Raw genomic sequence first — 26606 nt, forward strand, 5'->3', positions numbered from 1 at the left:
ATGATTAGATAAATAAATACATTAATAAATAGATACATAGATAAATAAATAAAAAGATAAACAGATAAATAGATGATCAGATGGTTCATGTGACAGGTGTTAGTTGGTGCTGAGTACAGATGAAACCAGCTGGTTTGCTCTCATCAGATGGGCTTTGACTTCCTTCCTGATCAGCTCCCAGGCTTCAGCACTGTGGCCCTGCACACAGAAGAACAGGATCATTATTAAAACATGATCAATACTGTAGATAGATCGATCAATAGATAGAAAAACAGATGGACAAACTTACCATTCTCTTGAGGACGTGGCTGGACAGTCTCTGGAAGTACATGTGCAGCTTCTTGTTCTTCTTCTTGTGTCCGTGGCTCCCGATCTGAATGAACACACAGCAACAGATCAGTCAGAGCAGCCTGATGCAGGTCTTTAAGTTTCACATGTCAGAGAACAAGTGAGCTGATGTTGATCCACACTGAGACTCACACAGGAGCGAAGCTCGTCAGCCTGCTGGGTCACAACGTTGAGCAAGTTCTCCACCGTGTTCTCCTCCCATGATGCCGAGCTGTGATCCTCCTCAAACAGGACAGCCGTCTCATTCAGGACGTGAGCTGTGAAAGCAAGTTTATCCTCAGCCTGGAGGAAGAAGAAGAAGAAGAAGAAGAGGAAGAAGAAGAAGAAGAAGAAGAAGAAGAAGAAGAAGAAGAAGAAGAAGACACTTGTTGAGATGACTTGTTGTATCTTCATGCAGAGCTGCAGCAGAGGAAAGTTGAGGAGGACTTACTGATGCTTTGGACGCCTGGCTGTACAGATGATCAGGGAAGGACACAGTGTCTTCAGCATCCCCAGTGCTGTTAGTGGAGTTATTAGCCTGCAGGACACACACACACACACACACGAGTTGAAGGAAACACACAGTGAAGTAAAGTCATCCAGTGAAGATCATCCAGTGGCTGTAAACAAAGACTCACCATCGTATCCAGCAGCTCCAGATAGTTTTCACTGTGCTGTCTGAATTTATGATCCGTGATCCACCTGCAGCTGAGCGAGGAGGCTGCACTGACCACATGGAGAGACAGGCACACCAACAAGATCCTGCTGAGCATCTTCAAACTGGTACAAGTGGTGTTTGTATGGAGCAGACTGGGATGTGTCCTGGTGTTGTGTTGGAGCAGACCTGCAGCGCCTCATTTATACTGTAGCAGGACGCACCTGTTTCATTTTCCTCACATACACCTGTGGCCGACGCAACGTGAACTGTGGCTGACGCGGTTCAGACTCTCCATACCTGGAGGATGTCACACGTTTCGGGTTTGACTCTTAGAGTCCGTGTGAACAAAATCTCCCACAATAAAACAATAAACAGACATCAGAGATGAAATATCACGACCACAACAACACGAGATGAAAACTGGAGAAACAATGCTGCCATGATAAATCATGATTATGAGATAACAAGTCGAAAATGTGATTTAAAAACTTTATTTTTTAATAATTCTGACTGTATATCTCATAATCTTGGAATTTATTTAATAATTATTCATTTTATCTCATATTTCGATTCGAAAATCCAAAATCTCCCACAATAAAACAATAAACATCAGAGCAGAGATGAAATATCACGACCACAACATATAAACATGTTTAAAGGCTCTTATTTTGTAAAACTGTTGAGCCCATTTCCGACTGTTAAAAAACACAAAATAACGTGAAAACTAAGCTTGATGAAAAAAATAAATATTACTTTTCCCCCAAAAAAATATCGACTTCTTATCTCTTCTTAATGATTTTCCTCCTTTAACTACCAGGAACTGACTTCCATATATCAAATAATACCTCGAAAAACATCAAAACAAACACAGCTCACATAATATTAGAATAACACTATTTGATAATGTGAATTATGGGATTATTAAAGGAATAATACTGCATTTTTTAAGGCCGAATAAAACATCTCAGACCCTCAAAAGTTGTCTAATTGTCCTTGAATTAAAATCCACTGATGATGATTTTCGCTTATTTTAATATTTATCTCAGTTTTGTTGGTTTACAGTTTTTCGTCTTCCCTGATGACGTCATCTGTTGTTGGCCCTGCATCATTATCAGTGTGTGTCGATAATAATAATAATAATAATAATAATAATAATAATAATAATAATAATAATGATGATGATGATGATGATGAATGAATGCAGCTGCAGCAGCTCTATGTCCAGCAGGAAACACGAAGCGGAAGTTCCCACGGAGAGAAAATGAAAGCCTCTGACGCTCATTCATCAGAAGTGACATTTCACCATGTTTCAGATCCAACATGGAGGACAGAGGGAGATTCTCCTTCACCTGTTCATTCACACGGTACAGAACATTTTCAGCCTCGGTCCAAACATGAAAACCAAGTCACAGAGCGGACAAACGTGTCTTGTGATAAGATAAGCTTTTATTGTGAAAGTGCAGCAAAACAATGAGGACATACACAAGTACAGATAAATAGAGAGAGCATAATAAATCAATAAAACGAAAATGTAAAGTATACAGGAGCAATTAAAATCTAATTACAGTGAAAAGTGACACCAGACTGATATAAATATGTGTGTGAATAAAAGTCATTACAGATTTTAGTGGAATCAACTTATCTTCTCTAATTAACTTAACACACAAGTTTTATTTGTTTCAACTTAAAGTTTATATTTTTTATTTTCAGATCACTTCTGAACTTATAAACATGAGTTCTTTAACCTGAAGTCTTTTGACTTTAAATGATGAGTTGGATGAATTTAATGAACAGAGTTCAATCAACTGTAGAAACAAGTTAATAAAGAAACATGATCGGCATATAGGCAGACTTCCCAGCATGCATTGCGTGAGAGGTAAAACTCTCCTGACACCTTTGTTTTGTTATAGTCTGAAGAAAATATATGTTTTGGAAATGTTAATACAATAAAACTCAAACTCACTTGTAATGATCGTCAGTGTCATTCAGTTAACTTTAAATTGTGCTTCACAAAAAAAAAGAAAACTTAAAAGATTTTAAACAAACTAAATCGAGTCAACTCAAATATTTAAGGCTGCAATTTAACTTAAGACGTTTAAGTTGAAACAACCCAAAATAATTCACAGTGTAGAATAAAGTAAACACTCAGTATTGTAACTGTGCAGCTGCAGGTTGTAGGATGAGCTGAACTTTACTGACGGAAATGACGTCATCAACCTTTGGATTAACAAGAAGAGTATTAAAGGTAATTTTAGTCATTGTGACAGTTATTATATTCATATGAGTAGTAGTGTCTATCTGGATAAACTCTAACCCACAAATGTCTTAATGAGAAACACAGTTGATATTCACAGTCATGTTGACTGTTGCGCCCCCTGTTGTACAGAAGCAGTACGACATCACTGTGAGTTGTACAGTACTGCAGTATTTCCAGACAGTAGCTGTACAAAAACTTCTGATTTCAGTCAATGAAGTGACACATTTCATGTATTTTAACTTTACAGTTAGTTCAGGATATTTTAGTTTTTCTCTTGATTGTTTGTTCTGTGACATTTTGATTTTGTCTTTTGTGAGTTGTGAACTTTCACAATACTTGATTACTAACATTTTCAGCTACTTTCCACTGGACTCCACTTTGAGTCAGAGGGAGATATTGTACTTTTTAAACTTCACTTTAACTACTTTTCAAATAAATCAAAGAAAACTTAATCAACAAATAACTCATGATGTGTGGTTATAGATAAAGGAGATATTCACAAAGCTACCCAGCAGTATAATTAAAAGTATCTCCAACTTTACCAGCTGCAACATTAAAGTGATGAAAACATTAATGTAATAATAATTATAATCCAGTAAAATAATATATATCATTCTGAAATGAGTCATTCAGCAAAACTTTTCCTTCAGCAGGTGTAAATACTGTAAATAATCATCAGACGTCAGGTGTTATACTGTAGAAGTCTGAACGAGGCCCCACATGTTCCTGCAGGTTGTTTAATCGGACTCGTCAAAGAGAAAAATCTGTATCCATCTTGTTTATGTCACAGGAATTAAAACAATAAACACATTTTCTATTTGCTGGAAGAATTTTTATTGACCATGACAACAAATATAAAAATAAATACAATGTTCATTTGATGAAAATGTGAAAAATAAGCATGTTCAACAGCTCAATGATAAATAAATAAAAATGTTAATAAATACATAGATAAATTAATAGATAAATACATTAATAAATAGATAAATAAAAAGATAAATAGATAAATAGATGATCAGATGGTTCATGTGACAGGTGTTAGTTGGTGCTGAGTACAGATGAAACCAGCTGGTTTGCTCTCATCAGATGGGCTTTGACTTCCTTCCTGATCAGCTCCCAGGCTTCAGCACTGTGGCCCTGCACACAGAAGAAGAGGATCATTATTAAAACATGATCAATACTGTAGATAGATCGATCAAGAGGTATAAAAACAGATGTACAAACTTACCATTCTCTTGAGGACGTGGCTGGACAGTCTCTGGAAGTACATGTGCAGCTTCTTGTTCTTCTTCTTGTGTCCGTGGCTCCCGATCTGAATGAACACACAGCAACAGATCAGTCAGAGCAGCCTGATGCAGGTCTTTAAGTTTCACATGTCAGAGAACAAGTGAGGTGATGTTGATCCACACTGAGACTCACACAGGAGCGAAGCTCGTCAGCCTGCTGGGTCACAACGTTGAGCAAGTTCTCCACCGTGTTCTCCTCCCATGATGCCGAGCTGTGATCCTCCTCAAACAGGACAGCCGTCTCATTCAGGACGTGAGCTGTGAAAGCAAGTTTATCCTCAGCCTGGAGGAAGAAGAAGGAGAAGAAGAAGAAGAAGAAGAAGAAGAAGAAGAAGAAGAAGAAGACACCTGTTGAGATGACTTGTTGTATCTTCATGCAGAGCTGCAGCAGAGGAAAGTTGAGGAGGACTTACTGATGCTTTGGACGCCTGGCTGTACAGATGATCAGGGAAGGACACAGTGTCTTCAGCATCCTCAGTGCTGTTAGTGGAGTTATTAGCCTGCAGGACACACACACACACACACACACACACACACACACACACACACACGCACATCATGAGTTGGAGGAAACACACAGTGAAGTAAAGTCATCCAGTGAAGATCATCCAGTGGCTGTAAACAAAGACTCACCATCGTATCCAGCAGCTCCAGATAGTTTTCACTGTGCTGTCTGAATTTATGATCCGAGATCCACCTGCAGCTGAGCGAGGAGGCTGCACTGACCACATGGAGAGACAGGCACACCAACAAGATCCTGCTGAGCATCTTCAAACTGGTACAAGTGGTGTTTGTATGGAGCAGACTGGGATGTGTCCTGGTGTTGTGTTGGAGCAGACCTGCAGCGCCTCATTTATACTGTAGCAGGACGCACCTGTTTCATTTTCCTCACATACACCTGTGGCCGACACAACGTGAACTGTGGCTGCTGGCCACACTGTGGCGATTCAGACTGTCCGCATACAAAATTTTCCCACAATGAAACAATAAACAGACATCAAAGATGAAATATCACGACCACGACATATAAACACGAGATGAAAAAAAAAACCTGCTGCCATGGTGATTTTAAAACTTTATTTTTTAATAATTCTGACTTTTTAATCTCATATTTCGTAATTGCGTTGTTAGTGTCCGTGTTACATATTTATGACACAATAATATAACGTTGCCTACAAATGTAAAAGAAGCTGAAATACAGCGTTACACCAAAATAAAAGGCTCTTCTGATAGTAAATATCATAGAAAACAAAAAACAAACCAAACACACGAGCACATTTTGTGATTTTTAAGGGAATGACATCACAAAATGACTATAATTATTTAAATCCATTAGTCTACTTATTTTGGACAATATTTGTAGATATTTAATGCAAGACCTTTTTGCAGGATTTTTATTTCGTTATAATTCAGTGCGCATGTTCGTTTCGTCAGGATTATTTGATTTAATACCATTCGTATATATATCAGCCTAATTAAAGTGTAAAACTGTAGATTTGACTGCAGTTTGTCCAAACACAACAGAAGAAGAAGAAGAAAGTCTTTGAGCGAAGAGAAAGCGGAAGTAAGTAATGCGGCCTGCGTTACGTCACAGTGACGTCTTCAGCCTGCGGTGTGACAATCACACTTTGTTTTCACTATAGAGTGAAATGTTTGTGTTTTCTGTCCCTTTAAAAACAAAATAAATATGTAGGAATTAAAACAAACATTTTATAAAAAAGAAAAATGAGGTTTTAGAAACATTATTTCAATTATTCTCCCTTTTATTCACTTAATTTCAATCAATAGCTTCATGGACATTTTCAAATACTCCCTGTTAAATAAGATACAAGATAATATAATATAGGCCTAATATAATATAATATAATATAATATAATATAATATAATCACATCACTTTCACTCCAGCCTTGTTATTCTGTCTTTAATTGCTTGTTGTTTACATCTCTCTCATGTATTTTCCCACTTTCACATTGTGCTGATGCAACAGCTGATAGTAAACTCATTAAAGTCTTATCTAATCTTCAGACACGTGTTGCTCCGCTCTGCAGCCGCTGCACGACTCCTCATATAAAATGAACAGGTGAAGGAGAATCTCCCTCTGTCCTCCATGTTGGATCTGAAACATGATGAAACGTCACTGATCACTTCTGATGAATGAGCGTCAGAGGCCGCGCTCACTTTCATTTTCTCTCCGTGTGGGAACTTCCGCTTCGTGTCTCCTGCTGGACACAGAGCTCTCACTGCTGCAGCTGCATTCATGCATTCATTCATTCATTCATTCATTCATCATTATTATCATCCACACACACTAATAATGATGCAGGTTTAAAAACACACATTTACAGAAACAGATGACGTCATCGGAGAAGACGAAACTGAGATAAATATTAAAATAAGTGAAAATCATCATCAGTGAGGGGATTTTAATTCAAGGACAATTAGACAACATTTGGGAGTCTGACATTTTTTTCGGCCTTAAAAATTGCAGTAATATTCCTTTAATAATCCCACAATTCACATTATCAAATAGCGCTATTCTAATATTATGGGAGTTGTGTTTTTTGAGGTTTTATTTGATATATGGAAGACAGTTTCTGATAGTTAAAGATAGAAAATCATTAAAAAGAGTTGATGAGTAGATCATTTGGGGGAGGAAAGGTAATGATTATGAGATAAAATGCCAAAATTATTGCATAAAATAAGAAAAAATACGACCCACTGCGCAAAGAGACGTCCAAACGACGTCTTTTCCAAGTCATTTTTGCACGTCTAATTTTGGTCACCTCAAGGTGCAGACTGTTACTCCAGACGACGTCTTTCTTTCAACGTATACTTGACGTCCATTTATGACGTCCACAGTACCGCCGTGCAGGGGCCATTTCTAGTCCAAATATGGTCGTTGTGGACGTCTTTTCTACGTCAAATTATAACTCATATTACTCTTTTTTTTTTTTTACTGGTTTAGTTCCTATGCATAACCAAATGACGCTACAGTAAAATTAGCTGGTACAGGAAAACAGGTTCCTACCTTCTGGACACGTTTCTACAGTCACGTTATAATAAATCACAATCAAATCCTGACTGTTTTGTCACCAATTTTTAATTGCAGACGTCAGTTGACAATACAACAGCAGGCAGTTTATACAAACGTGTAAAAAAAAAAAAAAAAAGGTTAGCTCCGACGTTCATCTTCGCTGTCATGACGCAGAAGTTCATCTATGTGTAGACACCTCACTCACTTTCAAAAGAGGACCAAACACCACCTGACAAAAGGATAAGAAGGATTTAGAAACACCTTACTAACACTTTACAATACAGTACTCCACTGCACTAAATTGTTAAACATTTGGCTGCAAACCTACGTGGCTGTGTCTGAAGCGCCCCCCCGCCGCCTGTATATTGGTCTGTGCTGCTAGCCCCATTAGCTGTCCCGGTTGTTAGCAAGTGCTAATCTCTCTCTCTCTCTGTCTATCTCAGCAGCAGCACGTCAAAGAAAAAGAAATAAGCGCTGGAGCCGCGGACCCATAACCGGCTGTCACCGACAAATAAAGCCTCGACCAGTAACAAGAAAGATGGCTGTGTTGTGAGGTAGCTCGATGCCAACTTCGACTAGCGTTAGCGGTTAGCATCCGCTGCTAACACCCGGCCGCTCCCCAGCTCAACACAATGGCCCTCCTGCTTGTTAACACTGGAGGCCTGTTGCCGATAACGGTCGTGTAATGGCCCACGGCTCCAGCGCTTCACTCCATGTATTTATTTTTCGCCGGTTTCGTTGTACGTTAAACAAAATTGGTCGTGTTCAAAAGCTAACGTTAGCAGATGTAATGCTAATTGTAGCAACAACAGGTTTGAGGCATAAAGCTAAAACGGCAAACGCTATAAATGCATAAATGAACATAAAATTAACTTATGGGTCTATGTGCTGACCGAACTTACCTGCAATTTAGTGGACGACGCTGATTTTCGGATTGCTGTGTAGGTTGTTGTAGAGGTCGAAGGTGCACAGAGCCGAGCGGCCATTTGCTTTCACCGTAGAGAAACACCTGGGCCAATGGGAGTGGCTCTTTTGATGTACGTTGATGACGCAATGCCTCAGCCAATCACCATGGCGTTGACTGTAACACCCCCCCCCCCTTCCCCCAAAGGCTACATCTTTATTGTTGTAATAAACAGAATAACACTATTTTAAAAGAGAAAAACAAAAATGTAAACAAACAAAAATATTACTTTTATTCAAAAATAATGTTTAATCACAAAATATGTCATCATGCCCATACTACTACTACTACTACTACTATGATAATAATAATAATAATAATAATAATAATAATGTAAATAAATAAATTACATCATGTCAATTACCTGCACCTGTCTTAGACGTCGAAATAAGTGACCTAGCCCGACGTTCAAATGTTCAACTGCATATTGACGTCCAAGTGGGGTCATGATTAGACGTCCAAATAGCAGACCTAGTTTGCACGTCGTGTAGTGGTCCAGAATTGGTCTTGGACCGACGGACGCAATATAGACATGATCTGGACGTCTATCAGACGTCTAATGTTTGGTGGGGAGATAAAAGCCACAACTATGATATAAAACGTCATTAATATGAGACAGTCAGAGCTGTGATTTTTATGATTAACCACTGGGAGTATTTTACTTCCACAAGCTTAGTTTTCACCTTATTTTGTTTTTTTAACAGTCGGAAATGGGCTCAACGGTTTTACAAAATAAGAGCCTTTAAACATGTTTATATGTTGTGGTCGTGATATTTCATCTCTGATGTCTGTTTATTGTTTTATTGTGGGAGATTTTTGATTTTCGAATCGAAATATGAGATAAAAGTCAGAATTGTGAGTTAAAAAAAATCAAAACCATGAGATAAAATAAATAATTATTAAATAAACTCCACGATTATGAGATATAAAGTAAGAATTATTTAAAAATAAAGTTTTTTAAATCATGTTTTCGACTTGTTATCTCATAATCATGATTTATCGGCAGCATTGTTTCTCCATCAGGCTCAGTTTTCATCTCGTGTTTATATGTTGTGGTCGTGATATTTCATCTCTGATGTCTGTTTATTGTTTTATTGTGGGAGATTTTGTTCACACGGACTCTAAGAGTCAAACCCGAAACGTGTGACATCCTCCAGGTATGGAGAGTCTGAACCGCGTCAGCCACAGTTCACGTTGCGTCGGCCACAGGTGTATGTGAGGAAAATGAAACAGGTGCGTCCTGCTACAGTATAAATGAGGCGCTGCAGGTCTGCTCCAACACAACACCAGGACACATCCCAGTCTGCTCCATACAAACACCACTTGTACCAGTTTGAAGATGCTCAGCAGGATCTTGTTGGTGTGCCTGTCTCTCCATGTGGTCAGTGCAGCCTCCTCGCTCAGCTGCAGGTGGATCACGGATCATAAATTCAGACAGCACAGTGAAAACTATCTGGAGCTGCTGGATACGATGGTGAGTCTTTGTTTACAGCCACTGGATGATCTTCACTGGATGACTTTACTTCACTGTGTGTTTCCTTCAACTCATCGTGTGTGTGTGTGTGTGTGTGTGTCCTGCAGGCTAATAACTCCACTAACAGCACTGAGGATGCTGAAGACACTGTGTCCTTCCCTGATCATCTGTACAGCCAGGCGTCCAAAGCATCAGTAAGTCCTCCTCAACTTTCCTCTGCTGCAGCTCTGCATGAAGATACAACAAGTCATCGTTTATTTCTGTTAGTTTACAGTCAATAATTGTAAATTGACATTATGTAACATTAAAATGCTTCATTATTATATAATCTTAAAATCATATTTACTGTGAAAACTTGGTGATTGTTAAAAGTGTCTTCTTCTTCTTCTTCTTCTTCTTCTTCTTCCTCCAGGCTGAGGATAAACTTGCTTTCACAGCTCACGTCCTGAATGAGACAGCTGTCCTGTTTGAGGAGGATCACAGCTCGGCATCATGGGAGGAGAACACGGTGGAGAACTTGCTCAACGTTGTGACCCAGCAGGCTGACGAGCTTCGCTCCTGTGTGAGTCTCAGTGTGGATCAACATCACCTCACTTGTTCTCTGACATGTGAAACTTAAAGACCTGCATCAGGCTGCTCTGACTGATCTGTTGCTGTGTGTTCATTCAGATCGGGAGCCACGGACACAAGAAGAAGAACAAGAAGCTGCACATGTACTTCCAGAGACTGTCCAGCCACGTCCTCAAGAGAATGGTAAGTTTGTCCATCTGTTTTTCTATCTATTGATCGATCTATCTACAGTATTGATCATGTTTTAATAATGATCCTGTTCTTCTGTGTGCAGGGCCACAGTGCTGAAGCCTGGGAGCTGATCAGGAAGGAAGTCAAAGCCCATCTGATGAGAGCAAACCAGCTGATTTCATCTGTACTCAGCACCAACTAACATCTGTCACATCTGTTCATTTATTTATCTTTTTATTTATCTATTTATTTATTTATCTTTTTATTTATTTATTCATCTATTATTTGCATATGTATTTATTTATCTAATTATTGAGCAGTTTGTGTTTATCTCTTGATGATTTTGCTTATTTATTAAATTGACATTGAGCACAATTTTATCTATTTTTATACCTTCAGTGTTGTCGACAATAAAACATTTTTTACCAGCAAACAGAAATGTGTTTATTGTTTTTATTCCTGTTACATAAAGAAAACAGATGCAGATTTTCTCTTTGATGAGTCTGATCAAACATCATGTGGGGCCTCGTTCAGATTTCTACTGTAACACCTGATGTCTAGTGGAAACTACACAATGAAAACTGACCAGCAACACGAGTACATGATTCTAAACTTTTAAAATCTCAGTTGTTTTACAGATATTTATAAATTAATTTTAATCTCATAATTTGGCTTTTTCACTGTGGCACAAAATGGCCAGAAAACAAATCTGAAGGGTCTCAAGCTGATTAAATAACACAAACTTTTAAATGAAACAGCCGAACAGGGAAAACATCCTCATGTCACATATAAAGTCAAAATATATGACAAGACTTAAGTCAACGTTTCTTCATCTGAAAAGGCGTAAGACAAGGAGTTTTAGAAAATAATGATTTAGTGTCTGAATCTTTGAAAAATGTCCATGAATATTGTCTGCTTATTTGGTATTTGGTCTAGTTGGCATGGACTCAACAAATGTGTCCTTTGCAAGAACTACTAGAAGACCAAAGTCGACCGAAGAGTCCTAACTGTCATGGACTTTCCTCCACAGTCACCTGATGTGAACCCCATTGAACATTTATTGGGGCACTTGAAGACTGAGAGAGTCAAGCACTCTGTGACATCACTAGAAGCTTTGTGGAGCGCAGTCAGCAGGTTTTTGCACAAACTTGTGGAGTCCATGCAAGCTTGAGTGCATACTGTCAAAAAAGCAAATGTTATACTGTTTTATTACATTATATGATTTCTATATTCATTTGGACAAACACTAATTATCATTACTTTATAATATCATATATTAGTCTGGTGTACACTGTCTTGTTTTTACAACATGAGATACTGTTTTTATGATATTATTACACACTGGAACAGATTGTGTTCACACTGAACATCAGCTCTGTTACTGCCCAGATCGTATCTGAGAAATCCCCTGTATTACATTAATTTAAGGGAAAGCAAGCGAGAATATTCTAGGTTAGTTAGAGGAGTCATGTTCATTGAAAAACAATACATTTGTAAAGGGATCAGAATCAGAGATATAATACATAACTGTACTGTGGCACCCCCTGTTGAACCAAGGCAGTATCTATATAATTATGAGCTGTAAATCAATCTTTTTCACACTATTGTTTTCTCTAGAAACGGATTGTTCTCCATCTAGAACCACCAATTGCAACGAGCTAATTAAACGTTGCTGTGACTGTTTTAATACTTAATTAATTAGTTAATTAATTAATTAATTACCACACAAACACAAAAACAAACAGAAGTGGTTAGTGTAGGAAGTCATGAGGTGGAGTTACTACGCAGTTTACAAGCTGTGGGATATTTGATAAACACTTGTGTGAGCTGTGTTGTCAGTCCAACAGGAACTGTCTGGTCCAGGACAGGGAACATGAAGTCCTCACATGTCAGCAAACTGAGCAACAACACCAGCACGCCTCAAAAGCTGTGCTGCCTTTGGGTGATACTCGTAAACCACCACACTTACTGTAATCCCACTGTTTATTTAGCGTTAGTTCAAGCACTGTAACGCTAATTATTATGATGAATTATATGTGATGTATCAGCTCCATTTTCTCTTATTAGAGTGGTTTCTAAATAGACAAAAACAAACAAATAAAAATGTGTAATGCGCTTGAAATGTACATCTATTTAACAAAACCTGACTTTTACTATATTTCTGACTGAACATGAAGGCATCATTGGTCTAGTTCCCATGATGCATCTGTCATCGGCTGGATAGTGACAAGAGAGCGGCTCTCGAAGAAACAAATCTTAGTCAACGCGTTTTTTCGTGCGTTTTTTGGTTGCGGTGACAGACGCGATGGAGAGCGACTGTACGGATTGACTTTATTGAACTTAATTCGACTGAAGTGTCAGGAATTCACAGAGGATACGCGGCTGTCTTTTGGATTTTAATGGCAAGTTAGCCAGCCAGTTTCGGTAAGGAAGCTAGCCCGTGTAGCTAATGTTGCTACTTAACGTTCGTCGCTAATGCCACATTCATGCTAGCTGTCAGGGTCATGTTTTTTACTGATTCAGCCTACTGGAGACGTGGTTTGCAGAGGATACTTTGATTTTCTGTGCATGATATTACGATGTTTGTATTTTTCCTGTCGTGCTTGAGTGCCTTAACACGCCCAAGCCAGAGGCGAACACTACATTTACTGGCTTTTCATGCAAAGCAGTTGTACTGATTAGAAAGAAATGCAGTCAAGTGTTTTGGTTTTTTTAAACCCTGAACTGAAACAATATGCAAACAAACTGTTACCCTACTGTGAGGTTTATATTTATCACCATTAGCCTCCCTCCTGCTGTCAAGTAACCTACACCTATTTTTATTTTACGAGGCATTTACAGGAATCTAATCTGGGTGTGATCATGTCAGGTAATCAGACTGGCATGCTTGTTTCGATCCTGATTGACTCTCAGCGCTTTTGATTAGGGAAGTTAGCTTTTGAAGCTACTTCCCTGCAGACACTCTCTTTTATCAGCCGCTCACATGACTCAAATGGTTACTCAGTGAAACCACGAAATTGCAGATATGTCACAGAAGAATACAGTCTCGTGATGGGAAATGTAATGATAGGTCAGTGGCAAATGTGCTGCTAACATAAAGTGAGGAAGAGGGGGGATAAGCTGTTTCCCTATTAGAGTCATCACATGTCCTGCCCGTCTGCCAGGGCACACAGGCTTACACTACTTGTTTGTCAGGGATCACTGTGCTTCTTATTGGAGACAGTCAAGTGTTGAAAAGTTTTCCATTTTGCACAAGGATGGTTTTTGTTTGTGTGTTTCAGTGTGCCATGTGGGAGTAAACCTTCCCGGGAGGTGCCATGCTAGCCACACAGATGCCAGATACGCCACCCGAGGCTAAAGATGTCAAGCAGGTAAAACCACAAAATATCCCCCATGTGCACAGATCTTTTCTTCTGTCTGGTTTGTTTTCTCTGTGAAGGTGAAGGTGTCAGATGTCCTTTATAAGCTCCTGGGCTGTATTTTTGCTTAGCATTGTCAGGTTGTGACATTTTCAGTAGGATGTGTTGTAAGTTTACGGTTGTAACTGTACCCAGCAGTGTTCAACCGCTCTTCACTTGTTGCCTGCCTGTCTTGTTTACAGTGTCATTAGAGGGGGCGTAACAGACGATGTGATGCTTCTATAGAGACTTACAATAATGCCAAAGTAGACCCTTAGTAGTAGACCTTGCTTGGTTAATACTGTGCATCATAAGACATGTACTGTTTATCACAAAATATTATACTTTGTACAGCCTCCCATCCTGTGTTGTAAATGTCTCAGTCGGTAAAAGCACAATAAAAACAGTGCTCAGATACAGTGCTTGAACTATTCTCTTAAAAAGCTGTACGAATCCAGATGTTTTAACATGATGTTTTGAGCAGCATGGCTTTGCAGACAGTTAACAATGTATTGTTGATTTGCTGAATTAATGCATGCGAGTCAGGAAGTGAGGAAAGCAGGCAAGAGTTTCCCTAGAAATCTTTCTCAGCTGTGTGTCTCAAGTGAAGCAGAGTGGCAGGAGGGTACTTCAGTGCTCAGTGACCACAGCCTTTCAAAGAAGTGTTGAGTGTTTCTGAAGAATCAGTTGTTGTTCTGTAACCTTTTGCACAATGTTGGCCAACTGGGTTTGTGTGCTGTCTTTCCATGTCAGCTGACAGTATGTGTCATGTGACAGTAGGTAATCTACAGATCATGTTTCATAACCACATGGCCTCTGAACTCACTCTAGTCCAGTAACTGGAATGCAGGAAATGTCTTTGCTCTTTACTGCACGTAAAATAAAAAAATTTGTTCTGGTGAACTGAGAAGTTCTTGTCAGTCTGCCAACCCTTATTCAGAGCTGCACCTAACCTGACTGGTCTCTGAAAACAAACAAGGAAACTGATAATATTTCCTTCTGCCTGGCATTGTCACGTAGATCAAAGAGAGGCTGGCACAGTCACTCAAGGCCCTGCAGAAGCGATACGTAACGTCAGACGCTGTGGTCACCAGTGAAGATGGGGATGCGAACCTCCTCTGCTGTGCCCTGGAGGCCATCTTCATCCACGGTATCAAGAGCAAGTACGTCCGCTCGGAGTCCGGGGGACGAAATAGAAAGGGAGACCGAGGGCCGCTCCCTCAGCCTTTCTTCTGGAGCCTCCTCAAGAGTGTCACCCACCGGTAATTACCATTTATGCTACTATGGCAACTATTTTGATAATAATAACTATTGTAATTGTTAATTATGTGTCTTATTTTGACCACAAACCAAAGATATTTAGTTTACTAGTAAGTAACTAAGTCTTATGTGATGGCAAATTGAATATCTTTGTGTTTTGGATTGTTAGTTGTAAAATACAAGCAATTTCTTGAATTTTGGACCAAACATCTAATCAATTGGTCAAGAAAATAATAAGTAATTAAACTGATAATGAAAATAAGTTGCAGCCCCAGACATCATTTGATTGTTTTGAAAACATTTTTTAGAAAAGTTTTATAATAACGCTCTCTGTTTAATTCCCAGTGATGTGATCACCGAGCTGGAGAAGATCAGCTTCGTGGGCACGGACGTGGGTCGCTGCCGAGCGTGGCTGCGGCTCGCCCTCAACCACGGGCTGCTGGAGTGCTACCTCGCCTCGCTGTTCCGGGAGGACTCCAAGCTGCGGGCCCACTATCAGCCCAGTGCCTTGCTCCTGAACACCGAGGAGCGGGAAGTCCTGCTCAGCTACCTCCAGGGTCTGGCTTCACTCACTTTCAGCCTTTCTTACAAGTCAGCCGTCCTCAACGAGTGGACCACAACGCCGCTGGCTCTTGCTGGACTCTGCCCCGTGCTCCAGGCGGAAGTACTGGACCTGCCCGTCAATGGCGGAGACCTTCACAACTCCAAGCCCACGTACAAAGAATCATGGGATACAGTGTCTCAGTCGTCGAGCTCGTCGGATGCGGCGGATATGCAGAGAGGGTGTCCAGTGGTGATGTTGGCGAGAGGGTCGAATGTGTTACAAGGCGGTGGGACTGCACTCAACTCGTCTAATTTAAGCCTGGACACCACAGGCTCCTCTCAGCTCTCCTCCAGCTTGAGCTCCGACAGCCTCCTGCAGGGTCAGGACCCCCGCAGCCCCACAGGAGACCAGTGGTCTTCATATGACCTGGAGGCACCTATTAGTGTCAACATCAGCACCAAGAGGCCACAGAAAGAGTAAGTGTGTCTTCTAGCTGTGGGTTTTGAGTTAAAAGATAAAACGGGTGATAGTTTGTATTTTTCGTATCCTCTACAACTCCGATAGAAAGTGTAACCAAAAATACATTTCATTGTTAAACTTATCCATCTAGTTTCGGTATGAGATGCTGAGTTTACACAGTGAATATGAAACTGTTATCAGGAAATGTATATTATTGGCTATTTATAGATACATGTGCCGTAAGGGTTCAGAGAGGAGGGAACAAGTCTACAAGTTGTAACACAACAAATGTTATTAGAGCTATGGATTATTAACTCACCTATTTTTGCCCACTACATTTGAGTCCTTCTTACTCTCTGACGTGCATTAACTTTTAAACAGTCATTATTATTTACAATTATTGGTTATCGGCTGGAATGAAGGAAACAAGCATCTGCTACGCTAACTACGGTGTGAGAGGTTCATATACTGTTCACTTCTTTACTTCTCCCTTCGCAGCAACATAGACAACACTTAAAAATAACAAAGTATAAATAATATAATGATAAAAATACATTTAAACTTTAGTGCACAGAATTAATTGAAAACATAACAGAATAGCCAACAAAATTAGGAGCAGCTAGTCTGTCACTGTTCCCTTCGCTCTAAACTCTAGATGTATGTTTTTGGCGCTTCGAGCACCACAATGAGTGCCTCATTTGTAACATCAGAGGAAATAGAAAGCTGCAATGATAAACTCCTCTCCTTTATCGTAGGCTTGCAGTAAAATATATCCTGACTCTATCTCGTCTCTGCAGTTCTCAGAATGAGTTTCGGGAGAGCGGCCACTGCAGTCAGGACTCCATGCGGGAGGACTCGTTTGTCTCCAGCACGGGTCCGGATCAGTTCTCAGAGACGGCCATCTTCAGTGGCTCTGACAGCGAGACCCAGGGTCCCCCTACACCATCCCAAGACCAACCCCCAAACTCTGTCCTGTCTGATTCAGAGCCACCACCACCACCATCTGAGGAGAATCACGTTAACGACTCCTCTTCTGAAGTGTGCATAAGTGCCTCTTCTGAGTTACACCTGGACACGGACATGCTCCCGACAGTCAGTGAGCCTGTGGAGACAGTGCAACCGACTGGTATTCAGGAGAACACTGGGCCTGTCCGGGAAGAGAAAAAAGGAGCCGAGACCACGGAGAAGAGCACCAAGGAGCCTTCAGTGCATCAACCACCACGTCGCTCTACCAGCGTCCTGAGCAGGAAGCTGTCCTCAGATTCTCTATCAGTAAGTGTATTTACAGACGCTCAGCCCTAAGTGGAAAATAACACACACACACACACACACACACACACACACACACACACACACACACACACACACAAGCAAAACCACATCATCATGTGATTGCACTTAAGTCACACTCTTGTGTCTGTTACAAAAGTTGTTTCCTTTCAACTTCAGACAGAGGCAAGAGCACATGATCGAAATGATAAAACATAATCAAAGCAAGCGCTCTGGGAACTGCCAGTAACAAGTAATAAGGTTCAGTTGTTTATGGACAGGAAGTGGAATTATGAGTAATCAATAATGTGGGTTCTTGTGGTTCTGCAGAAAGGGGAAATGGAGAATGCTCTCTTGATTTGCTTTAGCTGTTCCCACTGAGAAAATGACGACCCAAATGTCTGACTCTTGATACTGGAAGCCAAGACGGAAAATTCAACACAGGCTATTTATTAATTCATGGGAAAGAAATGTGGGTTCTAGCTGTTATTTTTTCCACTCAAGGAGATCATGACTAGTCACATTATTCCTGCTGTCAAGGCTACAGTTGCTGGGTAGATGAAGAAATGAAATGGCTCCTGTGGAAGGACAGTGTGCACGAAATAAAGAGCAGAAAGTCAGATTCCTGCACCATAAAATACCCTCTGTACTAATTATTCAGTGTTAACTGTACACATGACTTCCAAGCAGGGAAACATCCAGGATATGTCATAATATTTTCGCCACATGTCGTACTTTCTGTGGTTGCTACATTTAGCGCATTTTAATTAGTCAAGACTCAAGACGCTGACAAATTTGTTCTCATCTTTACGGGACCTTTACAGTCATTATAGTTTCTTATAGTTCCCACTCTAGTAACCCCAAAGCACATGATGACAGGAATCTCTTTCACAAACTGTGATCTGTTGAACACACCAAGCTCTGTTCTTATAGGCTGTTTGACTGATGAGAAAATCTGATTTAAAACTGATTTTTGTTGGAAAGTAATGAAAGTAGGGCTGCAAGATAGGATTATTTAACTGCAACAGTGAGTCTATCACACGATTATTCGTTCCTAAGGCTACAACTAGCATTTGTTTTCATTATCTGTTAATCTGATGGTTATTTTCATGATTCATTGTTTAATAGTTTTTCTATTAAATGTGAAAAAATGTTCATAGCTGAAGTGATTAAGCTTTTAGGGCTTTGGGAAATTCTATATTTTATAGTTTGTAGACTAAATGATTAATTGTGAACACAACCGGCTGATTAATCGATAATGAAAATAACCGTCAGTTGCAGCCTCGTGTTCTTGATTAATGGTTTAATCGATAAAATGTCATACATTACTGTCACCTGTCCATCACGTCTCTCTAGACTCTTAGTTTACATCTTGTTTACATCATTTGAAATCTCTTGTTTTGCTGATTTATAATTGAAAACCTGAAGATATTTAGTTTGGATGATTATAAAACAGAAAAAGCAGCAAAATCAATTATCAAAATAGTTGCAGCCATAAATAGTAAGTATTTGTAAGGTTTGCTTTCATTCATGAACTCATGAACGTTAATCTGACGGCAATCTGAAGCCACTTTCTGGTTGTTCTGGAGTTTCTTCCCCTGTCACACAGGAGCATGAGAGTTTAAAAAAAACGTCTGTCTGTCCTTTGCAGAATTCTCCTTCCTGGATCTCTGAGGACGACATCTACAAGCCCCATCTGGAGGACGTGTCAGACCACGAAGAGTCGCCTCCTCCTGCTCCAACAGCTGAGAACAAGGTGTCTCAGTCGGCTCCCAGCGTCGTCCATCGAAGACAAACAGGTATTTTTATTTACATGATTAGAAAAACTGAAGAAATCATATAGCACAGTCATTTTCTCATTGTTTTTTCTTTGACATTATAAACAAAGTTCCTGTTTAGATTCAGAGTCTTCTTCTTGAATGCATTTCCTTCCACCTGAAGCATTTGCAACACAGATTCTTCAGAACAATTTGCTTTCGTGGCGCGTTGCCGCCACCTGTAGCTCAGTGGCACAATGAGAAACAGCAGTGAGGAAAATGTTTACCTGCTCAAAACATTTCCTCATACAGGTTAAAACTCCACAGGCTACCTTCGATGTCAACATACCTGGTCAATTCAGGTGGCCACCGAGGAATTAATCAAATCAAAGGTAGACAGTGGAGTTCCCAGAGGGTAAAACATTCCTGCGGCACTCGAAAAGTGGAACTGGAAGGTGTTTTTTCATCGGCTGTGGAATGAGAAACACCTGTTGTTACGTCACTAATTGGAATGTGGCCCGCTTACATCGCAGTGTAATATGATTCTCCTTCTCCTTCGTCACCTCAATAAATAACACGGCTTATTAAGAGATGTAATGAGACATTTTTATGACGCGCATTTTAAGAGGGAAGTGCTCGGACTTTGGAGCGTTCGTTGTTGTTAATATGGGCGCTATTCTACTAAAACCTGCTGTATAATCTCACTACGTCACAGATTTAATGATTGAACCATTTCACTGGTCAAGAGCAGGTCACTGTCTTGTTAAATTGTTTATTGAGGTAATAGGGGGATGCACAATATTTACTTGAGGATGTTAGATCATGAAAATGACATTTAAATTAATTTGTTAACGTCACATCTCATTTACAACATGCTGCAGTAAAAGAAGTTAATAATTACAGGAGATAAGCAGCCTGTGGTTCTGCCTATGTGGACATGAATGCAATATTATACTTTTAGCATATAATGATTAAAAGTGTTGCAGTTAAAGAAAAAGAAAGTGCCGACTGATGAAGGCTGCTTCACAGATAGGCTGTTATCTGTGAAGCAGCCGTCTCAGCAGAGTTTTTTATTGCGTGACTAACATTTCCCTGTCAGTGTGGCGGATATTCTTACTTGTCAAACTGAAAACAAACCCGTAGATTGACCTCTGCCTGGCTTCTCCTTATTTCCCCAAAAGTTCATTTACAGTTGAAGAGATGACTCAAACTGAAAGGTTTCTGTCACAATGATAGAAAAGCTCATTTAGAAGAAAAATGTAATGGTATTTGGTATCAAAACTGTTGTTTTGATAGTTGTTTCCTGGTGCCATTTGAGCGCTTCAGTGTTGTAGAATTATAAGCTTATCTTTTCAGTGCTGTTTCCTTTAAGTGCAGTTTCATATTGTTCATGTTTTTTCTTGAGACTTCAAGGTCAAATTGAGTTTTTAAGGTGTTTGATTTAAGGGCAGAAATGGAATATAACATCCATAATTATGTTTTCATTAGTATAATCACTTGAAACTAAGGACTGTCGTCACCTTAATTAGAGCCTTTTACATCCACAGAGGGTGCGAGTCATCTTTCTTTAATGGTGTCTGCCATGTTGCTCCTACAGTAGCAGAGAGCAGACAAACCAAACGCTGGCTCTGGAGGGGGGCTTTTGCATTTTCTGCATTTTTATCAGCTGCCTCTAAATCCCACATTCTGGACATTTTTAAAAGCAGTTGTGTCAAAATAAATCGGTCTCTAGCTGTCAGCCGGTCTCCAGAATGTAAAATAACTTCTGCTGATCTGTGTCCATCTCTCCGTCCCTCAGGGCAGCCCAACCCGTTTCGTGGCTTGCTGAAACTCGGTCATCTAGAGCGACGCAATGCGATGGGGTTGTGGCGGGACTACTACTGCGAGCTGTCACCCTTCGAGTTCCGTCTGTATCTCAACGCAGAGGAGCGGACGTGTTACGACAACTGCTCCCTGATGCGATGTGAGGAGGCTCGCATCGCCACGTCTGAGGGCCGCTTCGAGTTGGCCTTCCCTGGGAAGCGGCTGTACCTCCGGGCAGGCAATCAAGACGAAGCTGAGGACTGGGTGGACCGGATAATAGAGGCGGTCAACAAATGCCGGCCAGCATCTCGTGCTGATGATCAGTGGGAGGTGCTGCAACCCTGCAGTGAGAATGGTGTGGATGTGGCGTCCCCGTCCTCCACCCCCTCCAGCCCAGAGCGATTATCGTCCTCTGACACGGGGACATCTGGAGGGCAGGAGGCACCTCCTCCGCCTCCTCCTCAGGAGTTTAACTGGACTCGGACTGCTGATTTGGAAACAGATGCCATCAAAGAAGCCGTGTTGTACTTCTCCGTAGACCCTGAGGCTCGGACATGGGTACCCCTAGTCTTCTCTCTGTCATTAGAGGCCTTGAAAGGCTTTCGGCTACAAGAGGGAAGGAAGCTGCTCCGGCAAACCCACTCTATCGAGGAAATCCGAGACGTGGTGCCTGACGTTTCTCTGGGAGGACCGGCCTTCTTCAAGCTCCTGACTGTCAAGGACACACTCAGACTCAGGGCAGAGAACGCAGAGGAGGCTCGCTCATGGAGGGTTTTGATTCGTGGAGCTCTGGACTCGTACCTGGAGAGCGGGGAGGACGGGGGCTCTGGGGAGCCAGCTGTGGCTCAGCTGGGTGTGACGGGAAATCTCCACAGACTGGTGCAACACAGACTAAAAGAAGATGGAGCCCTTCTGGTTCATCTGTGCACTGTGCCCTCAGAGAAGGGGCTGGACACACAGGGCTTCAAATGTGCAGGTAAGGTTGAGTTGTTAAGCGTGTCAGACCATCAAGACGTAAGAATCTGTGTCCTGGTGGAAACTATTGTCATAGTTTAGTGTCAAGTCTGTAGGTTTCAGTGATTTTAAAGACTGTTGAGTGTGTGTGTTGTGTGTATCTAAGGTGTGTTTACTGTGCATCATACGCAGGGTGTCCTCAGCAGATTGGCCCGTCCCGTGGCAGAGCCAGGTTGTGTCACTTCTCAGGCCAGCACTACTGTGACTCCTGTCACCGCGGGGACACCACCGTCATCCCTTCACGCATGGTGCACAACTGGGACGTCACACGGCGAGAGGTGGGTACAGATACACAGAGGTGGGGAGTAACAGAGTATAAATACTTTGTTACTGTACAGTATCTGTACTTCACTTTTCCTCCCTACATTTTAAAACGGTCCTGTGTCCTGTATCACGCTGTTCTGACCTGTCGAGTGTGACCTGTGTGTGTCTGTCCAGGTGTGTAAGAAGGCCATGCAGCTGCTGGCTCAGGTGGGGCAGGAGCCTCTGCTGAACCTGGAGCAGCTGAACCCTGAGCTGGTGACGCACGCAGACTCCATGGCTCAGGCCCACAGCCTGCGGCAGAGGCTCCGTCTGCTGGGCGACTACCTGCTCACCTGCCGCAGCGGAGCCTGCAAGAAACTCCAAGCCAGGTGTGTGTGTATGCATGTGTGTTTTTATATTTTAACATATTTTATTGCGATGTCTTCTTATACATGTTTTATTAATTCTCTGTCAGAATGAAGCAGCGGACGTACTTGTTGGAGTCGAGCCATCTGTACAGTGTCATGGATCTACAACAGGTAACCTGCTGCGTGGATTATATTACTGCACCAGTCATCTTCCACCGTGAAACGTCTTTAATACGTGTGTGTTTGTTTTCCAGATAGCGGAGGGCGAATACGCAGCCTACCTGACGACACTGTGTCAGTCCGCCTCCAACCACGTGTTCCAGTGCGACCTGTGCACCCAGCGCGGCTTCATCTGTCAGATCTGCCGCACTGATGACATCATCTTCCCCTTCCAGTTCGACAGCACCACCAGGTACCCCATCATGTCCCTGCCCTCCTCTCGTTTTTCCTCACCTCATTCATTCATCAAACACTGTGTGTTTTGTTTGACTGTCTGTGTTTGGTTTAAAATATCTCTGATGAGGTTTTGTTGCCTTGTGGAAAGTCTGCATCTTTTCGTCCACTTCTTAGTTTTTGTCTGCGTCAGTTTTTCCAGCTTACAGTTTGGCCACCACTGTTTCCAGTTTGTCTTGGCTCAGTTTATGCTCAAGACAAAAATAAACCTGTCGGAGTCTTTAAAGTAATATGTGTACAAAAACACTGCAGAATTATATCCTGGGTGTATATATGTATAAAATGTACAAGGACTTGATCCTCAGTGATTGTCCATAGTGATGTCATTTATTAAAGATTTAAAAGGCTAAAGTCAAACAACATGTGCTGATATTTCTTTTCATGTTTGCATTAACTGTCATGGTTTAAATGAAAAACATAATTTTAAGGGCAGTTATTTTGTTTTTTGTCTTTAATGCCTCAACAGTGAATTTTCCAAAGAAACCAAAGTGATCATCCTCTTTTAATAAATTATGTCAAAGAAGAACTGACTAATTCTGCGTCACCTGAATATATTCATGAAAATTAACTGGACGCAATATTAGTTTTTATTGTCGAGGTCCAATCCTGATTGTAAGGGCATCTTCGAAAGGCTCAGTCATTTACAAGCAAGGATGGGCAGAGGTTCAACGATGATTATATAAAGGACATTAATACTTGTATTTCTTTCTACAGTTCTAAATGTTTATTTTCTGTCTCTGCCCAGGTGTAAAGATTGTAAGACGGTGTTTCACCTCACCTGCAAGGCTCCAGGTGACCCGTGTCCTCGCTGTCAGCGCATAAGGAAATACCTGGAGAGGGATCTGCAGGACTGAGCGTCTAACAGAGCTTTATTCAGCAAGCTAGAAGACCCCTGATGTAAAAATAACGGAACATTAAAACAAAATCTAGCTTTTACATGAAGTAACCTCAAGTGCAATTATGCGTGCGACTCGCCTGCCGAACTGACCTTAAATCTGAAGAGGAAGGTGTGAGAGTCGCGGTGCTGCAGTAGCTCGACTCTCTTGCACTAATTCATGATGCTGACATGACGCAGCCAAATGTTACTGACCAGTGACTGTAATACCTCTCTCACTTCTCACTCGGCCACGGCATCAAACGCAGGACAGGACACCAGTGAAGGTTGCTGCCGAGACGTTTTTACTCTGTTGGTCTTACCGTGTCGTTAACCATCATGTTTACCAGAAATGCTCCGCAGTACATTCTTGTCTTGTATTTAAACATAACACAGCAGTGACGCTGGGTACTGTACATGCAAAATATCTCAAACAGCACTTGAAATGTTCCAATTTTTTTGATTGTGCCTTCTTTTTAATTTAAAGGTCATATAACATTTTTATGGAGACAGATTTTAAAAATCACATCTACAGAGTTCGTGGAAAGTCATTTTCTTCTGTAAAAACATAATTATGATTGTGCTAAAAACAGCCACAATCACCTGTAGCTTGTAGCTACTTGTAATGTTGCTAACGCTAGCTAGTAAAAGTTAATGTTGCCAATGCTAGCTGGCAAAAGTTCACGTTGCTAACACTAGGAATCAAATGTTAACGTTGCTAAAGCTAATATTAATGTTGCCAACCCACGCTGATGAAACACAGATACCACGTGACGTCACAACCGACAAACATTTTTAAATTATTGATTCACAATCATAATAAAGTTTTAAAAAAAGGATTTGTCTGTATAAAAATGTTATCAGTGACCTTTAAGCTTTACACTATTTTCCTCTTGGTTTGTCTTTAATTCAGGGCCAGAAAGCATCATGAAGGCTGAATCTTTTTATTTGCCATAACTATAAGATTAATTATATTGCTGGTTTGTGTGAAGGTAAAAAATAATCAATTGCCAAGAAGACTTTGTGGAATGTTAATAAATATATATATAAATCTTATGTGTGATTTGAATTAAAACTCTGAGGGGAGATTTAAAGAATATCTAAAGTCAAATATTTGTTATGCTGCTGGTGTGGAGAGCCACGCTGATCTAATATTTACAGTTGTTGAAGAATAAATCATAAACAGGTGGCAGAAACATTATTAAAACATTTTGGGTAAAATTACAGATCCTGAAGTCAAAACATATTTTGCATATTTGCACGCAGCTACGACTGTTAAATCAATTTTTTCCAACTAAAAGTTAGTTGTTATGTCTTGTAGCACATTAAATTTACACCTTAACTAACAAACAATTTTCTATTGCTGACATTTTCTGTTTTATTTTATTTTCATCTTTGATTACTGTCTGTCTCTGATGTTGAGTTGAACTCGCAGCATTAACGTATAACAAGACTTTTTTTGTGCAAAAGAAAAAAAGGTTTACTTATCAGATGCATCCTCATATATGCAGAACATATCACTTGCAAGAGCTGTTGTTCCTGGTTTGTATTTTTTTATTGTCATCTCATTTATTATCTATGATGTATAGATGAAGAGTATGAAATAAATGTCAGTGTGTCACTTTTGGAATCTCTTCTGTTTTCGGCACTATTGCGTTATCATCAGCTTGTTATATTTTCACCTGTCTGTTTGTTTGTTGGTTTGTTACCAGGATTACACAAAAACTACTGAACAGATTTCCACCAAACTTTGATGGAGGATGGGTCTCGGCCCAGAATAGACCCCATTAATTTTTGGTGCGGATCCAGGAATTGTTTATTGTTTTTTTTTTTGAGCTTGTGAGATCGGGTGTTTTTAGACATTTAAGGAAGTAATGCATGGCCATGACCATCGGTTGTACACTACTTTTTAACTCACTATATGCTGGGTAGTGAGTGATTTCAGACGCAGCCTTGGTGTTTACACCTCGAGCACAGGAGCTTTGGACTGCTGGGAGAAAGAGGTTTGAGGCCTGGGGCTAGCTGGTTAGCATGCTAACTTCAGTAGATAAACACAACACGTAGACATTTTTAACATATCAACATTGTTATTTCTTCACATTCTGATGACAATTTTAGTTCATTTTGAATATTTCAAACTCAAATTCTCACATATTGCACATTTAAAGGGGCACTGTTTGTTGGTTTGTCAGCACAATAACACAAAAACTACTGAGCAGATTTCCACCAGACTTGGGTGGAGGATGGGTCTCGGTCCAGAATAGACCCCAATAACTTTTGGTGCGGATCCAAGATTTTTTGGAGAAATCATGCAACAATTTTTATTTATTTCTTGGACAAAAACACATGGATCTTGATGAAAAACATAAGTCGTTTTGGGGTTGCAGGCATCTATGAGTGAATATGATCCTAATAAAAATC

General features: G+C 40.5%; 4 protein-coding genes across 4 annotated transcripts; 2 read left to right on the forward strand and 2 right to left on the reverse strand.

Annotated features, from left to right (window-relative positions):
• Positions 1–99: 99 nt before the first annotated feature.
• On the reverse strand, positions 100–1100 carry LOC311250171 (interferon a3-like; the record flags this gene model as incomplete). Its single annotated transcript, XM_084341746.1, has 5 exons — positions 100–198; positions 290–373; positions 481–630; positions 779–865; positions 966–1100. 5 exons carry the CDS (start codon positions 1098–1100, stop codon positions 100–102), a joined length of 555 nt encoding a protein of 184 aa, XP_084197872.1.
• Positions 1101–4280: 3180 nt separating this feature from the next.
• Positions 4281–5206, reverse strand: LOC311250172 (interferon a3-like; the record flags this gene model as incomplete). The annotated part of the gene is made up of 5 exons (XM_084341747.1): positions 5162–5206; positions 4942–5028; positions 4662–4811; positions 4471–4554; positions 4281–4379 (listed from the first exon to the last, which is right to left on the reverse strand). Exons 1-5 carry the CDS (start codon positions 5162–5164, stop codon positions 4281–4283), a joined length of 423 nt encoding a protein of 140 aa, XP_084197873.1. The 5' UTR covers positions 5165–5206.
• A 4661-nt stretch (positions 5207–9867) lies between these two features.
• LOC311250173 (interferon a3-like) lies at positions 9868–10945 on the forward strand (the record flags this gene model as incomplete). The annotated part of the gene is made up of 5 exons (XM_084341748.1): positions 9868–10002; positions 10110–10196; positions 10415–10564; positions 10672–10755; positions 10847–10945. The coding sequence occupies 5 exons, from the start codon at positions 9868–9870 to the stop codon at positions 10943–10945; spliced, it is 555 nt and encodes a 184-aa protein (XP_084197874.1).
• A 2020-nt stretch (positions 10946–12965) lies between these two features.
• On the forward strand, positions 12966–25806 carry plekhm1 (pleckstrin homology domain containing, family M (with RUN domain) member 1). The gene is made up of 12 exons (XM_084343057.1): positions 12966–13167; positions 14025–14114; positions 15162–15403; positions 15747–16421; positions 17202–17676; positions 19325–19472; positions 21229–22209; positions 22380–22525; positions 22686–22879; positions 22966–23029; positions 23113–23270; positions 24057–25806. Exons 2-12 carry the CDS (start codon positions 14061–14063, stop codon positions 24163–24165), a joined length of 3246 nt encoding a protein of 1081 aa, XP_084199183.1. The 5' UTR covers positions 12966–13167; positions 14025–14060; the 3' UTR covers positions 24166–25806.
• The last annotated feature ends 800 nt before the right edge of the window (positions 25807–26606 follow it).

The sequence above is a fragment of the Pagrus pagrus genome (genome assembly GCF_965226575.1).
Source record: "Pagrus pagrus genome assembly, chromosome: 21".
NCBI classification, from domain to species: domain Eukaryota; kingdom Metazoa; phylum Chordata; class Actinopteri; order Spariformes; family Sparidae; genus Pagrus; species Pagrus pagrus.